A 24804-nucleotide genomic window follows, 5' to 3' on the forward strand; every position below is an offset into this window, starting at 1 on the left:
TGAAAAACAAAAATGTGTTGTGTGTGACGTCACAAATGCTCTATACATCAGCAACGCAACCCTGGGCAACGTAGTGCTGAAGTAACCAATCGCCATTGCCCGTTGCTCGCGAATTTTGGTCTGGTCCTATACGCCCACTCTCTACCTCGCTGACATGTATAATAACCGACGGTTTGACCTATTCTTATGGTCAATCGCAAACAGACAAATTATATGTTCTGTAAATTCAGGTGAAATTCAGCTGATGCGGCGGTTCTCAAGATATACTTGATTGCGATTCACGCACTCAAGCAGAACGATGGCTACAAAGTTGAAACCAAAGCAAAACAAAAGACGCTGCTTCCGAACTCAGAACTCAGAAGAACTGCATTAGCAGTTAACATCTCTGTTCAATAATTCCGGAGTAGATAACTGAATCTTATGTATGGTTTGTTCGGTTGGTACATACTGACAGCGTAGTTGAGTGCTTGATCGCCTTTTAGTTGCTTTTTTTCGACTTACAACTAAACAAAGCAAATGCTGCATTGCATATCGAGTCAGCTGAGCTGACCCCTGAGCGAAGGGCAGTCTGGTTCAAACTTCGAGGCAGTCATCTTCTATTTCCGTTGGTATTTCCTTGAGGCCAAGTAGCAAATATGTACATGTACAACTGGACATAATGTGAACCTGATTAACTGCCATTGTGACTTCAAAACTTCTTTTCACATTTATTTTTTGGTCTTGTTTTGAAATGGGATGAAATAAACATTATGAACTTTGAACTATGACGCTGAATGTCGTACTCTAAGAGGCATAATTTTGCTGAGAATATCAACAATAACGAACAGTGTTATCATATTTTTATTTGTTCTTCGTCTTATAGCAATTTTGCTTATGAATTTGAATATCATGATCTTAAGGGTGATGTGCTTTTCGCTTAGCTGTTACCTGTTATCACTAACGTGTTTTTCTGGATTAATTATGTCAATATCTCCCCTTCGCTATACTTAATCAGTTTTTTAATATCACCCTCATTTTCCAGGTCTTGTCAACTCGATTAGTGAATTAAGGTGTCTGTCCAATGGGTCTTTCGGAGTCCAAACAAGAGCCGAAACCCAGTACACTCTCCTCAAGATTTTCGTCAAAGGAACTACAAAAACTTGAGCAATATTTTGATTCCAAAGAAAAATCAGATTCGCCACCCAAGCAGGGAATAAATACTGCTAAAAATGTGACGGTGAGTAATGGTTCAGCTAGTTCCACGATTCTATTCGGATTATTGTAATCTAACATTGCTATTTCAGTTGCGGGTCACCAAATGCTTCCCAGAGGCAATATCCAGTAAGATGTCACAGTACCTCAAGGAAAATCTCTTTCAAGATGAAGATTCAGAAAGATTCCTACAGTTTGTGCTCCACGTTACCAAGGATTGCACCAAGGAACTTGCTGTCATTATATTCAAGATAGCTGGCGATGGAAATGAAATTTTAACCAAGAAAATCCTCATTGAGGTAGAATATAGTGTAATTAAGCCTTACGTGTATCATCAAGTAATATATCTGGTTCATGGTACAGAACTTGAATATAGCTTAATGAAGCTATAATCAAGTAATATACACCCAAGGCAGATAGCAGCAACTTTCAGCACACAGCTGTTGCATTGTGTTGCAACTGGCCCTCAGTCGGCTGCGTCTGATAGCTTGTGACTCAGTCTGCGACACAATTTTTGTTCTTGGTAGAATGTGCTCTACTCCTTTCGCTAAAACTGTCTCGATGTCGTACAATCATTTTAAAACGGACTTGCACACGTAAAATTGAATAACATATTCATATTGAAATGAGCCCGAATATCCTGAGCTGACACCCGTCAGGGGTAATTGTAGAGATTTAATAGTAGAAATGGCAAAAGAATCATATATAAGTGTTTCGTAAATTGAAAATATCTGTTAATTTTTTTAAAACTTGTCTTCTTTGTAACAAAATGCCTTGCTGAAACCGTCATTGAAGCATGCAAAGCAATGCGAAGTGTCCTGTTTCTCTCAAGTCTAGACTTGATGTTGTGATGATGACATCGTGACTCAATGTGGATTATATTGCTACTCCAAATTTCAACCTGCATGGCTTTGTTGAGGGCTGCTCGTTGGATAAGACTAAGTCATCGCCGTAATGCTCAGCGATCAATGTTCATTGTTTACCCACCCATATTCAAACTTTTCTATCCAGACCACCATTCAAAAAGGTTGCTGTGCTGGTTGGTGCTGCTAGGTTCGAAATAGGATTATAATATTTGAATCAATATTTTTGCATTTGTATTAATCGTTTAATAGTCTGTATAGGAAGAGTCGATGTTATGTGTCATAATACCAAATCAGTGTGAATATTATTAACTGTAGACTCTATGTCACTTCTTCAACGGTAGGCCTATTGCAAACTTTCTGTATTTTTTTCGTTAGTTCCTCGTGGATTTTCTCGACTCGATGATGCTCGGAATCTCAAAGCCCACGATCTGTTTTCCCACCGAAACGGAATCTAGTAGACGTCTGGCGGAAAAACTGCTGGAGCATTGTCCCGATAAACTGCGGGAAGACGAATTTGGAGATATTATTGACCGAGCTCCACTTTTAATCGATATACTGCAATTTAAATTTCGAATGGTGTTCTTCGACTACATCGGGGACGTCAGTGAGGTAAATTCTTTTTGGTAATTTTTAATGCTTACTCCTACTGGTCGCACTCTGATGTTGTCAGTTGTAGTACTCAAGTAGGCCTACTACATGTGAATGCATTACATATTAGGTTTGTAATGTCTCAAATTGCTTGCATGAGTGGATATTGGAAAGAATGTGTCCTATTACAGATAACTAACCCACGGATAGATAGGCCAACGCAACACCTGTTGTCACGCTTGCTTGCCCGGCGGAAATTACTGTTCAGCAATCTGAACGCAACATAATTGCTAATCATATAGCTGACGACCCGCGTTCTTCAATTCAACAAAGTTGATCTTATTTGAAAGCTACTGTCGCACTGATTCCGAAAATATACATTAAAATCAAATCAGGGCAATGGAACCCCCTTGAAATACACCTCAAAATCGGCATTGTTCTCAACAATCGCAACCAAGCAAGGGCTATTATTACGGTCATTGTGATGCGTTGCTGCGGTTCTGAACAATCGCAACCAAGCAAGGGCCATTATTATGGTCATTGTGATACGCTGCTGCGATTGTTTAGAACAATGGCGATTTTCAGACTTAGAGGTGTATTTCAAGGGGGTTCCATTGCCCTGATTAGATTTTAACGTATATTTTCGGAATCAGTGCGACAGTAGCTTTCAAATAAGATCAACTTTGTTGAATTGAAGCACCGCGGGTCGTCAGCTATGGGATTAGCAATTATGTTGCTTTCAGATTGCTGAGCAGTAATTTCTGCCGGGCAAGCAAGCCTGACGACGGGTGCTGCGTATCTATCCGTAGGTTAGTTATCTATAGTCCTATTGACCATATGAATGACAGTATGCCTGTATGTTTTCCAAGTGAGATGACGAAGTTTCAGTCATGATTGACGGTTTGTTATCCTGCTTTATAGGAAATGAGATCTTCCATGCCGTACTTGATACCGGAACTGGATATCAAAGAAAAATCCGCCACGGAAGACATTTTTATTTTGCCTCTGCCTAGTCTGATGTACGTCAATTCCAAAGTCCCGATGGGTATGCAGCACAAATGGAGATTGCTCTATTCCACAAAATTGCACGGAGAGAGCTTCTCAAAACTAACTGGCGCAATAATCGGAAAAGGCCCGACTGTATTCGCTTTGAAAGACCAAGACGGGCACGTTTTCGGGGGATATGCTTCCACCAGCTGGGAATACAGTTCCAAATTTCAGGGTAGGCTGTTCGATCTGTATTTCGTAGCACTGGGATCAGAGTAGCGTAGGACCATTTTTACCCTCTTGGGAAAGTCAAGATTTTGTAAGATTTTCATTTTCCTTCGACCATATTGTGTCAAACATAAACATAAACATGGCCAAGATGTAGGCGAAAAAAAATGAAAATCTTTGAAAACTTGATATTCCCAAGTTATTAGAAATAGACATAAACTGCTCTGATTACACTGTGACGAATTTTATATTACAACAGCTGTGGTCAAACTAAGTCAGTCTCGCAATTCACATAAAAGTAATGTCATAAATTGCTACTCAATTACAAGAAAGCGTGGAGATTTCCGAGATATTCAAAAAGTACTGCAAGTAGTAGTAGTAAAAAAAAGGTCTGAAAAGTACTCAGGTAAGTAGTTTTGAAAAGTAGATTTGGTTGAGATGCCGCTTACGCTTAGTAGTAAATCGGCAATGGGGGTATCCAGGGGCTATTTTGCCTCGTTATGCTGGTGATTTCATTCACGAGAGTGATGCAAACCAATCCAAAAAGTACTTTTTTACTTCCCAAATCCAAACTGTAGAAAGTAGATATGTACGTTATCTGAGAAATCACCACTTAAGTAGTGCAGATAGGAGCTCTACTTGAGTATTCATAAGAGGTAAAAGTACTTGTTACTGTCCAGTGTCCATGACCACCGCTGCATTTCAGACTTTGAAAGTGTACTTTTGTAGCATGCGCTTACTGCGTAGTGCTTACCCATCTGACTGGTTGCTGAGAAGTTCCAAAGAATTTAAACGTTTAGATGATTTGAGTTATTCGCAGGTACCAACAAATCATTTCTGTTCACGTCGGCACCGGACTTGGGAATATACGATTGCATGGGCGCAAGCTACAATGATCACTACATGTATTTGAATATCGGCCAGGAGACTATGCCAAATGGACTGGTGAGTTTTCTTGCAAACATTTACATTTAATGTTCCCTCTATTTCTTGTTGGTATTTTATGTTTTGACAAATATACCGGCCATACTTCCTCTCATATGCTTGAGGATCATTTTCGGGTATTGAATGAACATTATTATTGGATTACCGGTAGCTGTAATTTCAAGATTTCCTTTGCCCCAAAATATTTTCGCAAAATAAACGGTCAATGGTTAGGTTGAGAACCATAGCTCATCGACTTTTATGCTAAAATCACAATTTCGGTTATGTGTCATTCAATATGACCATGTGATTTTCAATTTAAAATGAGCACGGCAGAAATTTGTCCCACTTTTTATCGGAACTTGACAGTTTTTCAATGCTATGTGTTATTGTGATATCTTTATTTCGTATGGATTCGCAATGGTTTGTCCGTACAAGCTCTATCGAATATGCCGGACCTGCGGTGTGGAACAGTATCTCGCCGGCTATCCGACAGTCGTCGAGAATGTCCAAATTCAAGTCGAAATACAAGCATTTTCTACTGAATCAATACCAGTCAGCCCTCTAGTTTACTGGACCACAACCCGACATATTGGTCTCGCCTCCCAACACATGCGACCTCTTATCGTCGCCAGTTTTTTTCTTCATAGTGTCTTCTTTTACTTTTCATTCAGTGTGCATTCCTCCTTTCTACATTGCTTGGGCCAGGTGGGTGTCTGATTTCGAAGATTACTCCAAGTCGTTTCGACACCTTCCTATCTTTCATTGTGGTGTATTGAAATGATAAAATTGTTAACAATAAATTGAATTGAATTGAGCACTATCTCTTTTCAGGGTATGGGAGGCCAATTTGATTTTTTCGGTCTGTGGATAGACCAGGAGTTCGGCAGCGGGCACAGCAAAGCGAAACCGCTGTGTACCACATACCAGAGCCCGCAGCTTTCGAAAAACGAACAATTCAAAATCGAAGCGCTCAACGTTTGGGGTGTGGGCGAAGAACCGAAACAGCCCTGTGACGATGAAGACGGCAATGAAGTATGTAGCGTATCACCCGTGTTCGGGAAAAATAATCTGAGCTGGCTCAAGTCATGGTATTACATCGCCGGAAGTGGTCAAAGTAGTCAGGCCAGGTCAAGTAGAAGTAGAAGTATCTTTACTAGTCTCCAAGTGAAAATAGAAGTAAAGTCATTAATTTCTATTCAAGTACAAGTAGAACTAGACATTTCCAAGTAAGTACATTAGTAAGTATTCTAGGACTAGTTGTCTAAAATCATTAAATCTTAAATATTGAAAGTAGGCCAAACCTATTTGGAGCATTCTGAAAAAGTAGTTTTACTTTGTTACTGACCACTGACCAGTCACCATCTCTGTATATCAACCTGGCAACACTCTTTGGCTACGGGACAAGAAATTGATAGTTATACCAATATTCTAAACTACTACTGTGAAATTTGAAATCTCTGACAACTTGCAATTTTGTAATTGTGATATTGAATAATATATTCATATTGAAATAAACCCGAATATTTTTGGCTGGATCTTGTCAGGGTTTATCGTCAGCAACTAGTAGAAAATTGGAAATAGCATTCTCTTCTAGTTGCTGACGGCTACCAGCCAAAAATATTCGTTCACGTGTATTTCAACATGAATATATTATTCAATTGTATATTGAAGTTCTGTACTTTCAAGAGTCTCTTTAATGATGGTATGGAAGGGCTCTGCTTGATTTTTCAGGTGAGCGTGCTTGACAAACACGTCGAAGCCAAGGCATTGCTCGAGATAGCCGGGAAGACGCGTGTCAGCGAAGGGCTTCGAGACGCCGATCCGGAATCGGACATTCCGGAGACGAAAGAATTGCATCATGCCCACGATCCAATGTCGTGAAAGCCAGCTCGTACATTTGTACAGAGCCTGGGACACTTAGGCAACTACTGGCATAACTATATTGGATAAGTAATCTGGCCTTTTCAACAGTATGTGGTCATTGTATTCAGTGTCCTTAGCCCTCTCAAATTCTCTACTTGTAGATTATGACTTCATCGATGTTGTCTACGATATGGTTGGTCTATCATATTTTTTCCTGCCTTTGTGTATGATTGTGTCCGTAACTTGTGGCAGACTACGATTCTTGATGCGCAGATATAATGGATAGAGTTAGTAGTTGTTTAGATGTTCACAACACGGTTTGCAATCATCGTGTCAGATAATACTGTGCAATTAATTGATTTACTAGTACCGAACAAAACGTCAAATAAATATCCGTGGATACACGAGCACGAGCAATGATAGTCGTTGAAATGCGGCTTAGTGTAGCGGCGGTCGGATACTATTCCTCGGCAACTGACGTTTGCTTCGTGATGTCGCAGTATCGCTCTCGGTTGAACTTGTTACTCTGGAAACGAAGCGACGTGAGTGTCTATCGTTGAAGATCTGTTGAATATTGAGCCTGGCTGCTTCCGGACAATTCTTATTTTTCCGGATCTTGGTATAGTTATGTAAATGAAACCAGTAGTTTCCAAGCTTCATCAATTGCAGGTGTTCCGGACACCAGTATATGAAAATAGATTTGGTTAATGTTTACAATGAAGTCGAAACTATACCGCCTCGTGATCAGAGGTGATTCACTGGTTACTGATCAGTATGGCGATTTTTTTTACCTAAAAGACGGAAGATTTTGACCTAAAAAATCAAAACTTTGACATTTTTTGACCTTAAAAACTAAATTTTGACCAAGTTTTGACTCAACACAACAATTTCGACAAAATTTTGGCTCTTTGACATGTCAAAAAAAAATCGTTCTACTGATCACTAACAATTTACTTCTTTTTCGGAGTACCCGGGTAGGTTAGACTATCATCATTGGTTTATTAGAAATTTTATCAGTTCAATACGCCACAAAAAATGCGATACAATGAAAAGACAGGAAGATGTCGAAGCGACAAGGAGTAGTCTATGGAATCTGACACCCACCTTCCACAATTTTTAGGCAAAATTACTTTCAAAGATTCGGATTGTGGAAAGTAGTTTTGGCATAAGTTTGCAACAATTTTATAGGTGAAGTTGTAAAACATGAGATGCCGCACCAGTTTGTCGATCATGAGTAGAGTTGCGTTAGCAATTTCGAAATTTTCCGCCTCCGATCACATCTACTTTTTTAACCTAAACACTTGAGTAGGCTACTTGTCAGACCTTTCATTTTCTAGTTTCACATTTTCGGACATGTTTTGGAGTTCGCTACTTGGACTTGAGAAACAACGCTGACTACTTTACCATCGCTGCTGATGATGATTCAATTCAATTTACTGCTAAAAATGTTATCATTTCGATAAGACTGCGTTACAATGAAAGATAGCAAGGTGTCGACTGGTTCCATTTTGTGATATGACCATAGCAATTTACAGCGTAAATGCTATGATATGACGATAATGGGGCGCGAAATTTTTCACTATCATAAAGGGGGTCGTGTCTAAAAAAGTTTGAGAACCACTGGGCTACACGACTACTGTATCGATTTAAGAATCCGGCCCGCCTAGTACTTCATTTTCCTACATCGGCCCGCCTACCGGAGAAGTTGCCCGCCCCTGGGTTATGGTATTCAATGACGGAGGACGGTGTGAGGTGAGTCGAGCTCAAAATGCGGCGTTTGAGCAAGCGTTTTCCAAGTAAGGCCGTGGACAGACTCAAGGCCTTACTCATTCACTTTTTTTACGGTTTGGCCGTGAATATATTGTGCAAATTACGCTGTAAGCATGTTTGGTGGCTGAAGTCACGATTTCTACTGTAATAGCAATACGGAATGTTATAAAAAGAAAATCATGTTTCAGCGCCGTAAGGCTTCAGCGTTGGCTATTCCTAATTCCTACTGAAATTTTCCGCCAGAAAAGCTGTCAATGGATTCGCAGTTAATTCCTCACAACGCTCTGTTCTATCATTTCAATATAAAAGTAAGCAGCAAGATATGTAGAAACGAATGTAGGCTCGATTTTACCGAAAAACCACGCAAATGCTGTTGCTAGGGCTGGGCAAAATCGAGTACAGTACCTGTCTGAGTGATTCGATTCTGAATCACGTAATATGCTTCTAGTCGAGTAAGCGAGTATCACTCATTATGACGTCATAACAGAACGTAATATGTGAAAGTTCATATATGTCCCTTTTAAGCCATCACAAAGAATATAATGCCTGTTATCCGTCACATGTCCCTAGCTGTTGCCCGCAATAGCAATCTTCCAATCTTGACATGACAGGAACCAGCCCAAACCGCGGCGACACGGGCAGACAAATGCGTGTGCGTGTCAGAGCATGAACACAATGGAATTGGAATAATCTGGCGCTTGCTAAATGTAGGCAATATTGGGTGATAGCAATATCGTTAATAAAACTACCCGTTCACGTCTCTCGCGAAATTATCAACTGCTCATTAGTAATCCAATAAATAATTGTCCTTATATCTGAATAGCCTGATGTTCCCTTATTTGAAAATATTTGAAGTATGACAGATAGTCCGTGAAGCGGTGAACTTGTGGACATACGCTGTTGAATTTGGGGACACGATCTTCAACGATCATAAATGAGTAGTATATGCGGCGAACTATACTTGAATAGTAAGAGCTAAGGACAGTAGTGGTTACAGATAGTGCGCAGTAATTTCGTCACTCCACCACTGTAGAATCCTAATAAGATGTGTTGACGTAATCGAAGGAAAAACTAAGCAACCAACATAGCATCTATAAACCCGCGGAATGCCAGACCGCATAATCAATCAACAATAACCGCAGCTGTCTGCAAGCAGTCATCAACTGTCTAACTTACTAAGCTATTGAGTAGACTCAAAACTGAGCAATGAACATGAGCATGAGCAATTGAGCATTGCTCGAAATCTTCACCGAATACCAAACGCTCTCTCGAATGCAGTTGGGCTCAGCCTGTGCTCCCTTCCCTTGAGCACGATTCGAATACGGGCTTTGAATACTTTGAATACGGGCCTACATAGCAACATATATATATAGGTATATTGGAACAATTTCTATCTATTCTGAGTGAATCTGAGTACGCGACGGTCTTTAGGTCGCATTTTTATATTTTGAAAAATATACTAAAAGTTTTAGAATTGAGCCGCCGATAGCATCTGCTCAATTCACATTCTTGTAATAGTCATTGGCATTCAATTTTCGTCCCTGCAACCCCATAGAATAGGCAAACGATCCCTGTTTTATACGAATTAAAGTTTTTGAAGGCAAGTAGCCTATATAGCCTGCATCATGTAGGAAATATATATTACCGATTCTCCATCAGACGTGAATACATCATTCGTGTCGCTTGATGATATTGTTCTTTGTCTTGGTAAAGATTGCGATCTTCGCCCGGTGTGGGACTGCCTGACAGACCCGACGGAATCTGCTAATTGGAGGGAAGTGGAAGTCGTCATGTTTATCCAAATATGTAGATCGGCATACAACAGGACCTTCTACACTACAAAGCATGCATAGATGAGAATGGATTTGCGTTTACAATTTTGTATGCGGGATTTGGAGATGTAGGCCTGATTTCCAATAATGTACGTACACGTACGTACAATCGTACGACGTACATACGTACAACAGGATATGTACTTTTTGGACGTGACTCTTGGCTTGGACTTTACTTGAATCTAAAATTTGGAACAGGATTTTGATTTGAAACTATTAAATCCTCCAGTCTCTGTCTTGCTTAATGCAATGAAAACATCACCAATCAGGTGGAGTTACCAAGGAGAAGATCTAGGCATCATAAATGGAATTCCTTTTTGAAATCGTAGTGTCAAATCAACGAGGTCAGTTATGCTGCTGGTTGAATTGTTGAATGAGAGCTAGTGAGCATACACCAATCTCATAAGCACAATAGAAAAATAAGATGTCCCTTAAAGTTATTCTAGCACTAACCTTGGCGCCAATGCAGGGACCCCATACGATGTGGAGAAGCTCTAAATGTTGTGGGAATAGGAAATGTGATCAAGGTAAAAGATATATCGAAACGCATACCTATTAATTTGTGTTCTTCCGGCGAATTTACTATCATAGACGTCGTCGCGGCTTGGGCTACCTGGTTATCAACGAACAAATGTAGACATTAGCAGATTGCTCCATCAATGCGGCATCAATGTTACCAGTGTTTTCATTGATAGGGTCAAATCTGGCGTAGACCATTTGATCTTGTGCCCCTGCCACCGATTCATGGGATTGTGCGGCTGACGGCATGAAAAAGCATGGTACTGTGAAAAAAAGCGTTCCATAGAATGTGAATTGAAGTCGAAATAGCTTATTCGATTATACCATTAGAGACTTGAGCAGGCTGCAGAAGCACCGTCTGGGGCATAGCTGTAGATCCACCACTTGAAAAAGTTACATAAACATAATGGATCAGATTACATCGAGTATAGCTGCTTTAGGGTAACCACTAACCATGCATCCTCCTTTTTCAGGAAATTGAAAATGTCCGCATTTTTGGTAATTCGTCCTCCTTTACAGCTTGTACAGCTAGTCTAACGGACAGGGTCAACCGAAAATCGGCATAAATGACTCGGAATAGGTAATGCGGACGTTCGAGCGGGTCATTCGGAAGTGGAATCAATATGATGACCTTTTTTTTAAATCAACACCAAAGAAATATCATAAAAATGACGGTAATGCGGGAGTCGAGTCAAAGCGGTAACCTTCATTTTTTTTAGTTAACACAACAAGATTTCCAGTAAATATTTCAAAATTAGCTATTTTCAATTTCTCTAAACTAACTTTTGGCTTTTTAAAAGTGCCCTCCTTTCCGTTTTCCAAAATATGACCTTAAGCTAATTAATAGTCAGGTATAGGGGACCGTGTGAGTCAAATATAGGCAATAAAACTGTCGCGGCCACTCACTCGCTAATTCGGCTTGCAACAGGCCTGTCAATGAGCAGATTTGGACCTACCTTGAGCACGCATATCGAGGAAACGTCGTGTACATTCCAACAGGCTGGTTGACCATCATGCTATGTTGCGGTACACCATATGGTTGATGATGACAGTGCCGACAGTCTAGAAAACGATGTCAAGGTGCATTGTGGGTGGGAGGTGAAATGAAAGGAGGATATACCTGATAGTGATGGATCCGTGGACGGCGTCGGTGAAAAATATCGGTCTTTCTGCGGTGAGATACTGAAAGAAATTGAAACGGGAGAATTGATTACGATGATGTCATAATCGAAACCGTCGAATGAACTTTTGATTTGTTACCAAGGCGCAGTGTCTCCTTCAACTATTTTTCTTTCACGATCTCTTGCGATAAAATGTTTCCGTTTCATGGTACCGGCGGTGTGATCGTCGACAAATATTTGATCCGTTCGTGGTTTTGATGAGCGACGCATCTGATGCGTATAAATAGAATATATGTCATCCCATAGATCTGTAGGCATTGTGTTGGATATGTGGCATAATGCAGCTCACTGTTTCGGTCGAAGATGTCATTTTGTCCCTGTCTTGTTCGGGGCTGCGGTGCTGTATTATAATGGCCGCATTCCCATCCTGACTTTTGGGGCTTACCAATTCGCTCTAATGCAACCATGCCTGACGGGTTAAAATTGTGAGCTAAAAGGCCTAATCACTTCAACGTACCTGCTCTGTCATGGTTGCGCTGTTCGCACATTTCGTCAGTTGCTTTTTCGCCTCGCGCTCTTTTACGCCTAAGAGTAACACAAAAACTTACATTGCGTTCAGTGAATAGCCAAGTTTAATTCATATCACCTGCTCCCATCATGTAGATGTTTCTGCGCCCTTCCTTACGTTCGTACCGAAGCTGCAGACGCAATTTCACGTTTTGTTGCTTCGTCGACCTCGATATTCCTTGCAAGTAGTACACCACCATGCTACGTACCGTGCAATAAGAGAGGAGTAAATGGCTGGAGCAGAGCATTGTACAATATACATATTGTTTCCTAATGTTCGACAGGGGTGGCCATAGAAGTCCGGATTGCTATAGAACTAACGCAGTAAAGTTCTGCTCACTCATAGATGGAAGCAGTTTAAGGCGTGTCAAAACTACTTTCGAAAACCCTGTCCAGTCCAACTATTCATAGATCTTTAAAGTTACTTGTATAAGTCGTGATACTCACAAAAGAAGCAAAACTGCCGGAAGTATCACAACCGGAGTAGACATGTGATGTAAAATCGTCTTCATCCACTCAGGCAAATCCTCCATCGTCTCTATGCGTGTAATGAGACAGCTTTCGTCTCATTTACAACATTATAACGTCATGCGAATAAATTACCCGATAGTACAGCGTGTATTCGATCTTTGTTTCGGAAAGGCCCGCAGTTTGAAGGCGGACATTGAATTATGACCCACATAGTCGGCAAGAGGGATAAGAAAAGCATGAAAAGCAGCATCGCAAGATAGAAGTTCGACCTACAGAAAGGAACATGATTTAGTATGGTCTCGGCGCTATCATCACTAGGGCGATTTTTTTTACCTAAAATTCAAAATTTTGACATTTTTGGACTTTAAAAAAGCTTAATTTTGACCAAATTCTGACTTCAAGTATGCAAATTAGGTGTTTACGCACATAATAATAAAATTGTACTACTTATCTTTAATTCTGGTTGGAACTGTTAGTCCTTACGAAGTAGTTTGGTCTGAAAAAAGTTTTTGACTTACAAACTGACAAATTTTTACATGAAAACACTAGTATTTTAACGAAATCTGGCCCTATGAAGAATTCCAGTAGTTACATCACGTATTATGGTAGAAATAATTAATATTTGTTTAAGTACAACGAAAGATACTTTCCTACATTCTCGGGTAGAAAGTGCCTGTCAGCAGTCGTTGGCTGACAACACTGAAGTTGTGCGTACACTGCTGGTTACGCACGGTGTTGCTTCATTCTTACATTGTTGTCTACATCGCAATTTTTCATCATGCGCTTCTTGATATCAGAATCATGCAATGCTCAAGCAGTCTTGCTTCAGCTAGGATATTGCGGTACGTTGACCATTACACCATGTCAACCTAATTGTTTCATTTGACCGTTTATGATTCACAATGAGCAGACAATGGGCCGTCTACAACGGTAGGCCTATATAAAGTAGGCTACAATCTGTAAAATATCAAATGTCAAGTTCACCGACAGTGCAAAATCTACGATACAAACGAAATGCAGAGGTCAAAAATATTTTGACTTTGTAAACAATTTTGACAAATTTTGACCTAACGCTACAATTTTGACAAACTTTTGACTTATTTTGACATGTCAAAAAAATCGCCCTAATCATCACCTATTACCCTGAAGCGCGGAAAACTTTCGTGTAAGGTACGTTGCATGTCACGACTGCCCAACTCCTGCAACAATGGAGGTGATTGGTTTATGAAAATCTGGTTTATTACTACTTTTTAAATAATACCCCAGCCTTACCTTAGATACATCAATATCGTAAGCTTCACTACGTTGATCATTGGAAGTAACGGACAGAAAAACGAGCCAATCCACGTTACGCCTTGGTTGTATACTAAATGCAGCACGTTCTCGGCAATCTTAAATTCACCGTATTCGGGCTGGAAAGGGAATTTAATTGTTTTCGATCATCGCTTGCGCACATAGGTACGTAGGCCTACATAATAGTAATTATTGGCGTAATCTCCCGCCATGTCTCACGAGTATAATAAAAGTATATAAAACTGCTGTGCACTTACAAATTGCCTTTCCAAATCCCAACAGCAACACGCATTGAGGTATCTCACCACAAGTGCCCTGATGAAATCGATTAGTAACACTGTCAACACCGTGGATATCAAGTCAATAATTGTCAATTTCAACAACTCCTGAAAAATAAGATTTATGCAATTGGGCAATAACATGATAGAAATCTCTGCATTTGTATTCACCTGTCCGACGTAGGTTTCCCAGCATTCTGACGATGTTACTATATTCGAGCTGTGTGTAGTTGTCGTAGTTATGTCGGGAGTATACTATTAAATATAGCATTTGGGATGAGTGCTAGTGTAGCAGCCGTGCTCTACACTACCCCATGAGAGTTATATCAGCGATGCATGGTGTTGTATTACTTGTATCTGCCCCATACAGGCTTACGCTTGTTGCTTTTCCATATCATATTGCTATGAATTAGATGAAATGGAAAGTCCTTAAAATTTACCTTCGGTTCTATATCGTTGAAAATTGAGTATATGTGATAATTGCTGACATTTTTGAAGGTGCGTCTTCCGAGTCCCGGCTCAATAATAAACAATTCATCTGGTTGCGCGATGTTTTCTATTGGCGTTAAAAAGTCATTGGTTAAGAATGGCCTGCAGCCTATTAAAAGTAGGCTGTGGGCCGCGTTTAAAACGATAAATGTCAATAGCCACCACCCGGAGTAATATCTAAGCGTTGTTGAGACTTCTCCGTGGCCTGCGTAACGTAGTTGAGCAATCCTATCATCAAAGAGTACAAATTTCCGAGGTACAGCATAAGTATTCTCGCCAGCTGAAACGATATGTAGCATTCAGCGCATTGGTTTAATTCAAAGGCTTCCACCTCGATAAATGCCTGTAATCTCAAAGTGGTTCGCGGATGATAATTCTCCATCGTCCCGATTACTTCAAACATTGAAGGTGCGATTAGCGTGACGACGGTTACGACAACTCCGACCTAAACCATGTCAATGCGCTTGCATTCCGTTATAATTCGGAGCGTGCGATGTGCCTTATTCCAACCTCATTCTGTTCCCAGAATGTCTTTTCCCGATTGTCGTTGATTTGCGATTGAGCCCGAGATACGGAATATTGTATACTGTACAGACTACCGGCGAGAAGTAGCATTACCAGTACATTAGCGGTAATCCGAAGAAATAGTCGGAGATTCTTTCGTCTGTGTCAAGCGAATATACATTTCACGTAAAGCCGACATCGTGGAGTAGGCTACTCACACATCCAGTTTCTTCTCCTTTTCCTGCTCTTCGACGATAGCTTCCTAGGTAACGACGAATAAAAATTCTTCAATCACACGAAACTATTATGGATCACTCACTAACATCAGTAATTGAGCATGGACATAAAGATGCCAGAAATGACAGATATGAAGATTGAAGATTTGGTATCATATTTGCATTCGTGATTTCTCAGATATCCGATAAAGATTCGGCCAATCTAATTTGGAATAATCTTGAACTTTCAAATTGTGTTGAAATCAATTCAGTTTACTTCTTGCAGGCACGGTAACTTCAAGATAGAAAATTCGTGGCAACGATAGGTATGTACTAAACAGGCCCATTTCGTCAGTTTTTTTTTGTGTGAGCGGCAGGTGTCAATGCGCCTCATAAACCAACTAGAGGCCGCCGCCGCCGCTCTTATTGGCCTCCAGATCAATGCCAAGAAGACTGAGGTTCTGGCCATACCAGCTCTACCGGAGAACGCGACACCAATTCAACTGGGAGAAGTAAGGCTCAAGAATGTCAAGAGTTTTATATACCTCGGTATTGACGTCGCGGACTCTGGAAAAGCAAATGAAGGCTAGGCGAGCAAAGGCCTGGGGCGCGGCAAGACGGCTACATTGCCTCTTCCACTCAAGTGCCTCACCCCAGCTCAAGACCCGCATTTTCCGTGCCACTGTCGAGCAGGTTGTTCTTTACGGAATAGAAGCACTCACGCCGACAGAAAAGCTGGCTAAGACACTCAACGCCAACTACGATGCACTCCTCCGCTACGCACTCGGCATCCACCACCCGGAGCACATATCCACCAATGCTCTGCGCAAACTGACAAAAACGGTCCCATGCCGTTTGCTGGCTGCTGAACGACGCTTCCGCCTAATCGGTCATCTAGTGCGGCATCAAGACGATCAACCAGCCGCCGCCATCATCAACCACATTCCGACGGAGCCATGGCGCAGAGGTGGCTGGAATAGAACCACATGGCGCTCGACAATAGAGACCGAGCTAGCGCAACGCGGGCTATCGCTCGAAGACGCCCACGACCGCCCACGCTGGAGGCGCTTAACAAGGGCCCAAAACTGATTATCTTGATGTTCTTTTGTTTCCTGTTTTCTTTTGCCCTTTTATTTTATTGAAAGTCGATATATATATATTTCGTCAGTACTGGAATCAGTATAGAATGATAGCGGCTTGGTGAAATACAGCAGGTTTGTTATTAGTAGATTTCAAGTGTACCGATCTCCATAAAGCTCCACGGGTGTATAGCCAGGGGCATAATGCCACTTTCGCAATTTTTAATCCGGTCATTGTGACGTCATAGCCTACGTTCACTGCGTCACGACGGATCAGTGTCGTCGCGACATTGTTAAAAATATTTCCGCTGCTGACAGATATTCAACAACCCGTCCCAAGTTTCATCTTGGCCAAGCCTATAGTCAGTGAGTCTTCTATAGTTAGGGTTGCAATACCGTCCTTATTTCTAACATTTGTCCTTATTCTGAAGGGCCGGGTTTTAGAAAACTCAGCTGTCCTTATTTCTAAGAAATGTCCTTCTTTTCGACTTGCGTCATTATTTTGTCTTATTTTCAACAACTACAGAACTTCGATCGTTTTCCTCTGGTATCTGTGTTGCATAATATTTTAAAATTATGCCTTAGCGTCGAGCTTTTATGACATCATGAATGAAAGGAAGTCCCGTGGCAAACACACCACAAGATTTGACTTCCTAGTGGTGAGATAGCTAGGGCAGTGAGTAGTATAGAAGTTTCGGCTGTACCAAGCTGTCGCAGCGAACGTCATTTTAGCGGTAAACAGCAGCATAGGCGTCAACTTGTGAGGTGACGTGCGCCACCTCTTCACAATATTAACAAGGTAGCGGCCACCCCGTACAAAATGCTTAAACGCCACAGTAATTAGGCGAATCCACGCGACCTCGTCAGAGACGTCGTCAATATAATCAGAACAGTTGTCGCGAGGCGAGCTACTCAATACGATGCCGCAATCATAAGAACCCATTCGCGCTATACGCAAGAGACAAGATACAGATTAGATCAGACCTGATGATGGGCAAAGTGCGACCCGCGGCGCTATTCTGAGCGGCCCGCGAAAAGTTGCTTCGATATCAAAACGTATCACCTACTTCTGAATGAACCGCAAATTCGATCACTTTGAAGCCTGATCAATAATATGCCTCTATTACGCAACCTACGTAGCTTGCATGGGTAATCCAGATTCAAAATATAGCCAATGTTGCGAAGGGTGCCGCAACAATTGAAGTCACAAGAAGTCACTATTTCCATATAGCTTAGTGTTAAAGTTACCGAAAGTGTGTACAAAACGCTTTTTAATGCTAATCTAATTTTCCGACTGTCCTTATTTTTGGGTCCATCTCGATGGCAACCCTGGCTATAGTTATCTCAGCAGGGAGTCTGAAACACTTGCGCACTGTGTTGCACGCTTACAAGCAGTCGCTCGCATCCATCTTGATCTTAAACAATGCAACCGTCCGCCAAGTGTATCTAAGTGGTTATTATGGAACCCTCCGCAACATATTAATAGTAATAATCGTCAAAATATATTTTCATGAGCCCAGCACACACACACACACAATGTCCAATGAGATTTACAAGACACACAATGCGATGTAATGAACAGATAGGAGGATGCCGAAACGACCAGTTGCGGTCTATCGTTAAACAAATAGTCTCTTTTTACCGACTGTTGTACACAGTTAAATAAGCTGCAACGCCAGCCACCTACCCGAAAAGATGTGGTGATAGCTGCGGACTTGTTCTCAGCGGTTCCAACATTGCCGATCATGTAATCCCAAGAGCAGAACAGCTTCCAGCTGAAGGTGTAATCATCCGTACAATCGTTTTGACTGTCCTCCTTGGAATTTCTCGCCATTCTACAGTTCAAAAAGGAGACTCCGCAAATTGACTGGTCAACGACATCAGATACTTCTACGCCGAAAAGGATTTAGTCTGTGTATACGCCTATTCCTTCATGGATTCGTGGCGCTAGGTTATTAATATGCAAGATGCTTTTGAATACTGATGTGTCGCCTATGTTGCAGCCTTACTTTCGCAGCAGAGCGATAAAACTGTAGGCAAATCCCACTATTCCGACCAGAAAATATGCCAACGGTAAACGATATCCATTTCCGATTGTTTCGCTTGAGTAAAATCCATAGAATAAAACGGAATGCTCCAGGTATCCGCCTATACATATTCAGAGCCGTTTGCTACTAAATTATGGATATTCAGAATTTTACGAATTACCCAAAGCCCAAATAGTGTCTAAATCCCATGCTCTGTGAACTTTGCTTGCTGGAAGTGTTTTATAATCAGCTGCTGTACCCTCAATCGTCTGAATTCGAAAGAGAACATATCGGTAAACGCAGTGGCGATTGGTTTGCCACAACTCACCTCGGGTAAAACAACGAATGCGAGCGTTACAACTCCGATCACCAAATTGATGTATACCAGCCATCGGAGAAATGTGAAATATGATGCTACGCTCGAACCAAAGTAACCTAAGAATTTCACCGATTTATTCAATTCTGTAAATATCTTAATACTATAGCAGACCCGCAAGAGAGAAAAAGGGGGAGATATTCGTTTTCGCCAGCACCATCGAGATGCTTTCACGAAGGAGATGCGATACGGCCGATGACCGTAAGGTCTCCTAGTCTGCACCTTCTTTTTGTTCTCCTTCATGCTATACGTGGATGCTGAGCGCCTAGCTCTAGCAGGATAGCCGCGGTCTTTGGTCCGACCCGATCGCGGGGATCGAACCCACGACTGACCGATCAAAAAGCTGGACGCATCACCATTACACTATCTCGCTTGTATTAGGCTGACCCATATCCATATGCCAACTTGCAGCAAGAGGTTGACTGTAGCCTTACTTCTCGGTGTCGAGTCGAGTATTAGCATTGCGTAACAATATCTAGTGATTATTAGGGCAAGTTTTTGTGGCACTAAAATTTCATAATACATTTGAATAATATTCATATTTATTTCCGAAGCTTTTCGGATGACACTCATCAGAGGATACCGTCAGCAATAATGCGAGCATTAAACAAAAACGTGTTTAGCGCCAAAATGACGCGAAATCAGTAATGTGGATGTTAGAGCGGGTCTTTTGAGAGAACACTTTCAATTTTGTGAAAAAAAGAGGACAAATCCTCTTAAAAGAGGACGTATGGTTGGTAACCCTACAGAGTAGGATTGGAAAATGACCTTTTACAGACAAAACCACAGCAGTATTATTTATTATTATAAAGTGAGTCATTCGGGAGTCGAGTCGGAAAAATGACCTATTTTTGTAAGTAAACACAAAAAAGGATTTCACGTAAAAATTTTAGAATTCTACAGTTTTCAAATCCGGTAATCTAATTTTTGCGATTTGTAAAAAGTGTCCTCCGTTCGAGATTCCAAAATATGGTAACCCTATTTTTCGGGTAAGGAGCCATATATTTACCCTACATTTTCAATTGCCAATGTCAATCGACTGTGACGTCACAATTAAGGATTAATGACGTCATGACAATAAAAAATCATGTTTCAAACAAGGACCGTGTAAACATGTTTGTGTTTAATTGATTTTTGTTTTGAATGAATAAGCCCTATTTTCAGCCTTTCACATTGGAAAATCGTATCGTAACTAAAATTCTCGTTGATAAATTTACTCTTAGTGAAAATGAGCGCAAAATTTCAGTACTCGCAATCATTGTGAGCAGCCCTATTAAATGGCAGTCTTGCAAATACGAACGGTGGATTAGCAAAGTTATAAAACCATCCCATGGCTTTACATAATACATTACTTTCCACAGTTTTGATTCTTCTGTCCCAGGGTGTGCAGGCTGCTGATATCTCCTCGAATATCCGCGAGGCAGTCTTCCATACCTAGATAAGCGGCGTTGCGTCTATGGTACAAGTAATTTAGCTACAATATGTTCATCCCAACCTCCTTTCCTTTCGCTTTGTAACTACCGCCTTTCGATAGACGACCTTCGTATTTCTCGACAAAATCCTTGGCTTTTCTAAATTCGTTATAGTAAAATCGCTTAGTTCCCCTCTCGTGCGGGCGGCACCAATTGAATCCATTACTTCAAAATCATTATCTTTTTCTTCATTGGCCATGGCTTACTTTTAACCGTAGCTATAAGCTCCTTTTGCAATTGAATATTTCGCAAAATCTCTTCCGGCTCCGCATCTGAATGTATTTCGTCCTTCAGAATATCGTCCGCGCTGAAATATTTACACAATCCAAACTGATCATTGACGCGCACATGCAGAGTCGACGAGAATAAGTATTCAGTCAATAAATATATATTGGTCCGATTTTACGATTCATGGGACAGGGGATGGATGCTTAGCTTCACAATTTTGCAGCGTCTGATTTCCTCCCTAATGATCTACTAGGCTGCTAGTTAATGGCATAGTTTTGCCTATGAAACCGAAAATTTAAGTACAACAGTCGAAAAGTCACCAGTTACGTCTAGTCTAGCGCAAGCCAAGCAGGCAATACCCAGGCTACTTGATTACTTCGAAATAGCAGAGGTAGGCTACCTTCAAGGTCAAGTTCATTCGTAAAATTTCATCATTTCAAAACCCCACAAGACTGGGATACATTGAAAGATAGGAAGGTGCTGAAACGACTTGGAGTAGTCATTGAGATCAAGCACCCACTTGGGCCTTGTTAATTACATTTTGAATTGACAAAAATAGCAGTGAACTGAAATCTTCAGGCCTATGGGCATCAAATTATACCCATTGCTCGCTCTACAGCCCTTGGAACGAGCCGCCTTCAACTAGAATCCGCCCAATACCGATGTTCAAATTTGGAATCTAGCTTCGATCGTATTTCAAAATTCTTTAGACCAGTGATTCTCAACCGCCGGTCCGCGGACCGGTGCCGGTCCGTGACGACATTCCTACCGGTCCGCCGGGTAAATTACGATTTTATACCTTAATTTCTAGATGCAATGTTGAAGGCTGGTCCATTGATAAAATTAAGAAAACATCAAATTTTAAACTGATTCAGAACTTCGAGAGGTAACATTAGGTCTGGAAGCATGTTCGATTTGACTTAAAGTTCAAGACGTGTCATTTGACGACATGCGAGCGACAACTACAGAACAAATACCAGCTGACTCGTCGCTAAACAGCGCAGTTTGCGCGAACATTCGTTTTCGATTCATTCGTTTGTGCATGTCCGTAACTGGGGCACCCCAAAACGCCCAATTGGAGAGGAGCCGAGCTTGAAAGGGGCCCAAAATCATTTTGCAAATGAACATAAATCATAGCGTATTTTTTTTTTAAATTTTCAAACATCTTTTAAATTCGTTTCGCGCTTTGCGCGACTTGGTGTCACTGAATGTCTTGCTTATTAGGTGCCCGTCTCCAAGAAATACTCATGATTAATAGAAATAGGCATTTCGGCGTCAGGCATTACCGCGCCACTACGTACCAACGCATAATGAAGTTTAGGTTAAAATGGGACCCAGAAAGATGTGCTAGAAAACCGATTCAGTCATGATTCATGAATGATCGAAAATTTTCGCTATTGCTGCGATTTAGCTACATAAACTCTCTGCTTACACAGAGTAGAATGTCTGTGCTCACAAGTACGGGTGAAAACATCCACCCAACTGTGGGGTCTGGGGACTGAGCCTCCGGAAGTTTGGCTTATCGCATTGTGGGGGCCCAAGACCAACGTTTTTGGGTTTGGCTGACGAAGTGCTTTTCGGCCCGGATTTCCGGATGGACGGTATAGCTGTTGTAGGGTGTATTCGTGCGGCGCGTTGTATTCGTAGTTGCCATAGTAGCCGCGTCTGTTGGTAGTGGACAATGAACAAGGTAGCACGGTAAGGTTCTTGGTTCGGCTCCGAAATACTTCTTCTCTCGATATTGTCAGACAGAAGAATATTATTCGAGGGGACGTGGTCGGTTAAATCCATGGCCGTCGGCGCGAAAGACTGTAAACGACTCTTGGCATTAGCACGTTTAACTGGACAAGGCAATTTTACCTCGACTCAGCAGATTCAGAACCATAAAATCACATGGATGCCATCATGAAGATAATTTAAGTTACGATCAAAACCCTCTAAATGTCACTCTCTAGCACAGTGGTTCTCAACCGGTGTGCCGCGGCAGACTAGTGTGCCATTTACGTCTCGCAAGTGTGCCGCGAGCGATTTCTTAAGAATTTCGAAATCATGCGCAAAATAATTCTATAGTCTATAGCAAACGAACAATATAATCTAAATCGAGCTTGATGTGAAGTTTGTACATTTAACAAATCAAAATTAATATTCTATGCTTGCAAACATTATTCTCCTCGAATTCGCTTTACCGGGCAAATCGCGTGCGTTGAAGGCGTAAATCAGTTTTGCACAATACGTTGATTGGTCGCACGCAGAGAAGAGCAGACATGGCGACGCCTGTATGACAATGCAGTTTTCTAATCCTCACTGTCTCCCCAATCACCAGCGAAACCTGAACTCATTTGGGATTGACGTTCGGGTTTACAAATTCGAATTTCAAACATGGCAATCCACATTGTGATGGTTAGGTATTGTGCCGGCACTGCCGCTAAAATGTCGGCTAGTAGCACAAAGTTGTGTTACTTGACCAGTGACAACGAATATGAGAATTGAGAAGTAAGCTTGATCAAATTATATCAGTTCACAAACCTCTTCGCCGCTGAGGTTATAATCTTGGTTTGTTAGAAGTATAATTGAACTGCGGTTGGCTGCCATTAGAACTATTGAGGAATGGCTATTGGCTATCCTGGCGCGTGCTACACGATCTGCTATAAATGCATTGAATAGCCTGGTCGCCTACACTTCTACGCCCCCGTAGTTCGTATTCGTTAGCGGCGATCGTGCTTGACGTCTTCGACCCAATGCGGCAGTAGTAGGATTTATTGTCAAACAAATCTTATGAAATCGTATCTAAGGGGGGGGCCGAAGTTTCTGTGAAGTCTTATCTCAAAATCACCGCTTTTACTTTCGTCTGAATACGCCCTGTTTGTTGTAATCACGAAGGAACGATATTCTGGCCCGAGGAACACGACTACTTTCTATCACGGCTTAAGCACGCAGAATGAGAGACACTTTACGTACAAAAGTTTAGTTTTAGAATTAATAAAATGAAGAAGATTATTTAAAAAAGGAAGTACAGAAACATTTTGGATTGACTGCAGAGGTGGTCTCATTAGTCGGCGTTACTACAGGGAGCTAATAGGTATTCTGGTAGTTTGTAGCTGCCGTGAGCCAAAAAAGTTCAGAACCACTGTAATGGTGTGCCGCGAACTATTTTTCATTTCCAAAGGGTGCCGCGAGGTCAAAAAGGTTGAGAACCACTGCTCTAGCACCATATAATTGCAATAAACGGTTGCATACTTTGCATTTTGGCTTCATTTCAATTTTTGAAAGTCCACCGGTCCGCCAGACATTTTTTGAAATTTCACCGGTCCGCGAGGTGAAAAAGGTTGAGAACCACTGCTTTAGACCATTTAATTTTGAATATCTTTACAGCCATTGCCGTGCTTTGTACACATGAAATCAACTAGAAAGGCTGTGCAGTCGTAGTTTATCTGGACACCTGTATGCTAAGCTATATGAAATATATCATTACTCCCAGTTTAGCAGCACAAGTTCTCTTAAACCTTACTATCATGGTGTGACGTCACGAAAATTGCCGATAGTTTTTACGTCTCACAACAGTTCTTTCAAAGCGTGATATCGAGTCAATATTAACGGAGCAGCGATACGGTCGGGCTCTACCTTGAACTACTCCAATCATCCACCAACCTTCTATCACTCGTTATCCTATTACGGACCGTCGTCCGCCGTTTCTTCGAGCTTCCTGTGGACTTGATCATGACGTCCACTTCAAGCTATTATCACGGCCCGACCATACAATGAACATGGGACAAACTCATAAAACGCAACGCTGCCCAAACTCCCTATATACCTCGCAAAATCAATTACCGACATCGATTCAACGACGTTCGCGACAAGAAGCAATTATAAATTACAGTCCCATAGGAGCGCGCCGAGACCACGTAAATTACGG

At 41.4% G+C, this 24804-nt stretch overlaps 2 protein-coding genes across 4 annotated transcripts; one reads left to right on the top strand and one right to left on the bottom strand.

Moving 5' to 3' along the window:
- The first annotated feature begins 134 nt into the window (after positions 1–134).
- LOC145443866 (MTOR-associated protein MEAK7-like) lies at positions 135–7067 on the top strand. Of its 2 annotated transcripts, none has more exons than XM_080321829.1 (8): positions 135–422; positions 1022–1216; positions 1284–1490; positions 2433–2666; positions 3567–3867; positions 4681–4805; positions 5619–5819; positions 6519–7067. In XM_080321829.1, exons 2-8 carry the CDS (start codon positions 1061–1063, stop codon positions 6666–6668), a joined length of 1374 nt encoding a protein of 457 aa, XP_080177955.1. In that variant the 5' UTR covers positions 135–422; positions 1022–1060; the 3' UTR covers positions 6669–7067. The 2 variants fall into 2 exon arrangements, with proteins under 2 accessions (XP_080177955.1, XP_080177954.1); XM_080321828.1 differs by having other exon boundaries at positions 135–403.
- Positions 6989–24655, bottom strand: LOC145443846 (transmembrane channel-like protein 3). 2 transcript variants are annotated; one of them, XM_080321800.1, is made up of 31 exons: positions 24540–24655; positions 20830–20970; positions 20687–20762; positions 20544–20625; positions 19144–19250; positions 18997–19084; positions 18798–18936; positions 18476–18623; positions 15713–15756; positions 15501–15654; positions 15334–15435; positions 15156–15270; positions 14942–15057; positions 14673–14756; positions 14481–14609; positions 14203–14342; positions 14073–14129; positions 13063–13199; positions 12907–12997; positions 12539–12660; positions 12410–12477; positions 12242–12346; positions 12032–12162; positions 11892–11953; positions 11728–11833; positions 11096–11154; positions 10930–11034; positions 10805–10865; positions 10706–10746; positions 10066–10181; positions 6989–7176 (listed from the first exon to the last, which is right to left on the bottom strand). In XM_080321800.1, exons 1-31 carry the CDS (start codon positions 24608–24610, stop codon positions 7111–7113), a joined length of 3063 nt encoding a protein of 1020 aa, XP_080177926.1. In that variant the 5' UTR covers positions 24611–24655; the 3' UTR covers positions 6989–7110. The 2 variants fall into 2 exon arrangements, 1 of the variants encoding a protein (XP_080177926.1); XR_013916558.1 differs by lacking the exons at positions 6989–7176; positions 10930–11034; positions 11096–11154 and having other exon boundaries at positions 10160–10181; positions 10805–10861; positions 11724–11833.
- Positions 24656–24804: the final 149 nt, after the last annotated feature.

This window comes from Botryllus schlosseri, chromosome 7 (genome assembly GCF_051294905.1).
Source record: "Botryllus schlosseri isolate E-star chromosome 7, Bs_hap1, whole genome shotgun sequence".
Lineage (NCBI taxonomy): Eukaryota > Metazoa > Chordata > Ascidiacea > Stolidobranchia > Styelidae > Botryllus > Botryllus schlosseri.

Excerpts from the sequence above, each read along its gene's own strand:
- LOC145443866 (XM_080321829.1), top strand. The coding sequence starts at position 1,061 with ATGGGTCTTTCGGAGTCCAAACAAGAGCCGAAACCCAGTACACTCTCC. Across the intron at positions 1,217-1,283 it reads ATACTGCTAAAAATGTGACG|TTGCGGGTCACCAAATGCTT; the intron begins GTGAGTAATGGT and ends TTGCTATTTCAG. Across the intron at positions 2,667-3,566 it reads ACATCGGGGACGTCAGTGAG|GAAATGAGATCTTCCATGCC; the intron begins GTAAATTCTTTT and ends CCTGCTTTATAG.
- LOC145443846 (XM_080321800.1), bottom strand. The coding sequence starts at position 24,610 with ATGATCAAGTCCACAGGAAGCTCGAAGAAACGGCGGACGACGGTCCGT. Across the intron at positions 15,271-15,333 it reads GAACCACTTTGAGATTACAG|CTGGCGAGAATACTTATGCT; the intron begins GCATTTATCGAG and ends ATATCGTTTCAG. Across the intron at positions 11,155-11,727 it reads CCTCGATATGCGTGCTCAAG|TGGTGGATCTACAGCTATGC; the intron begins GTAGGTCCAAAT and ends AACTTTTTCAAG.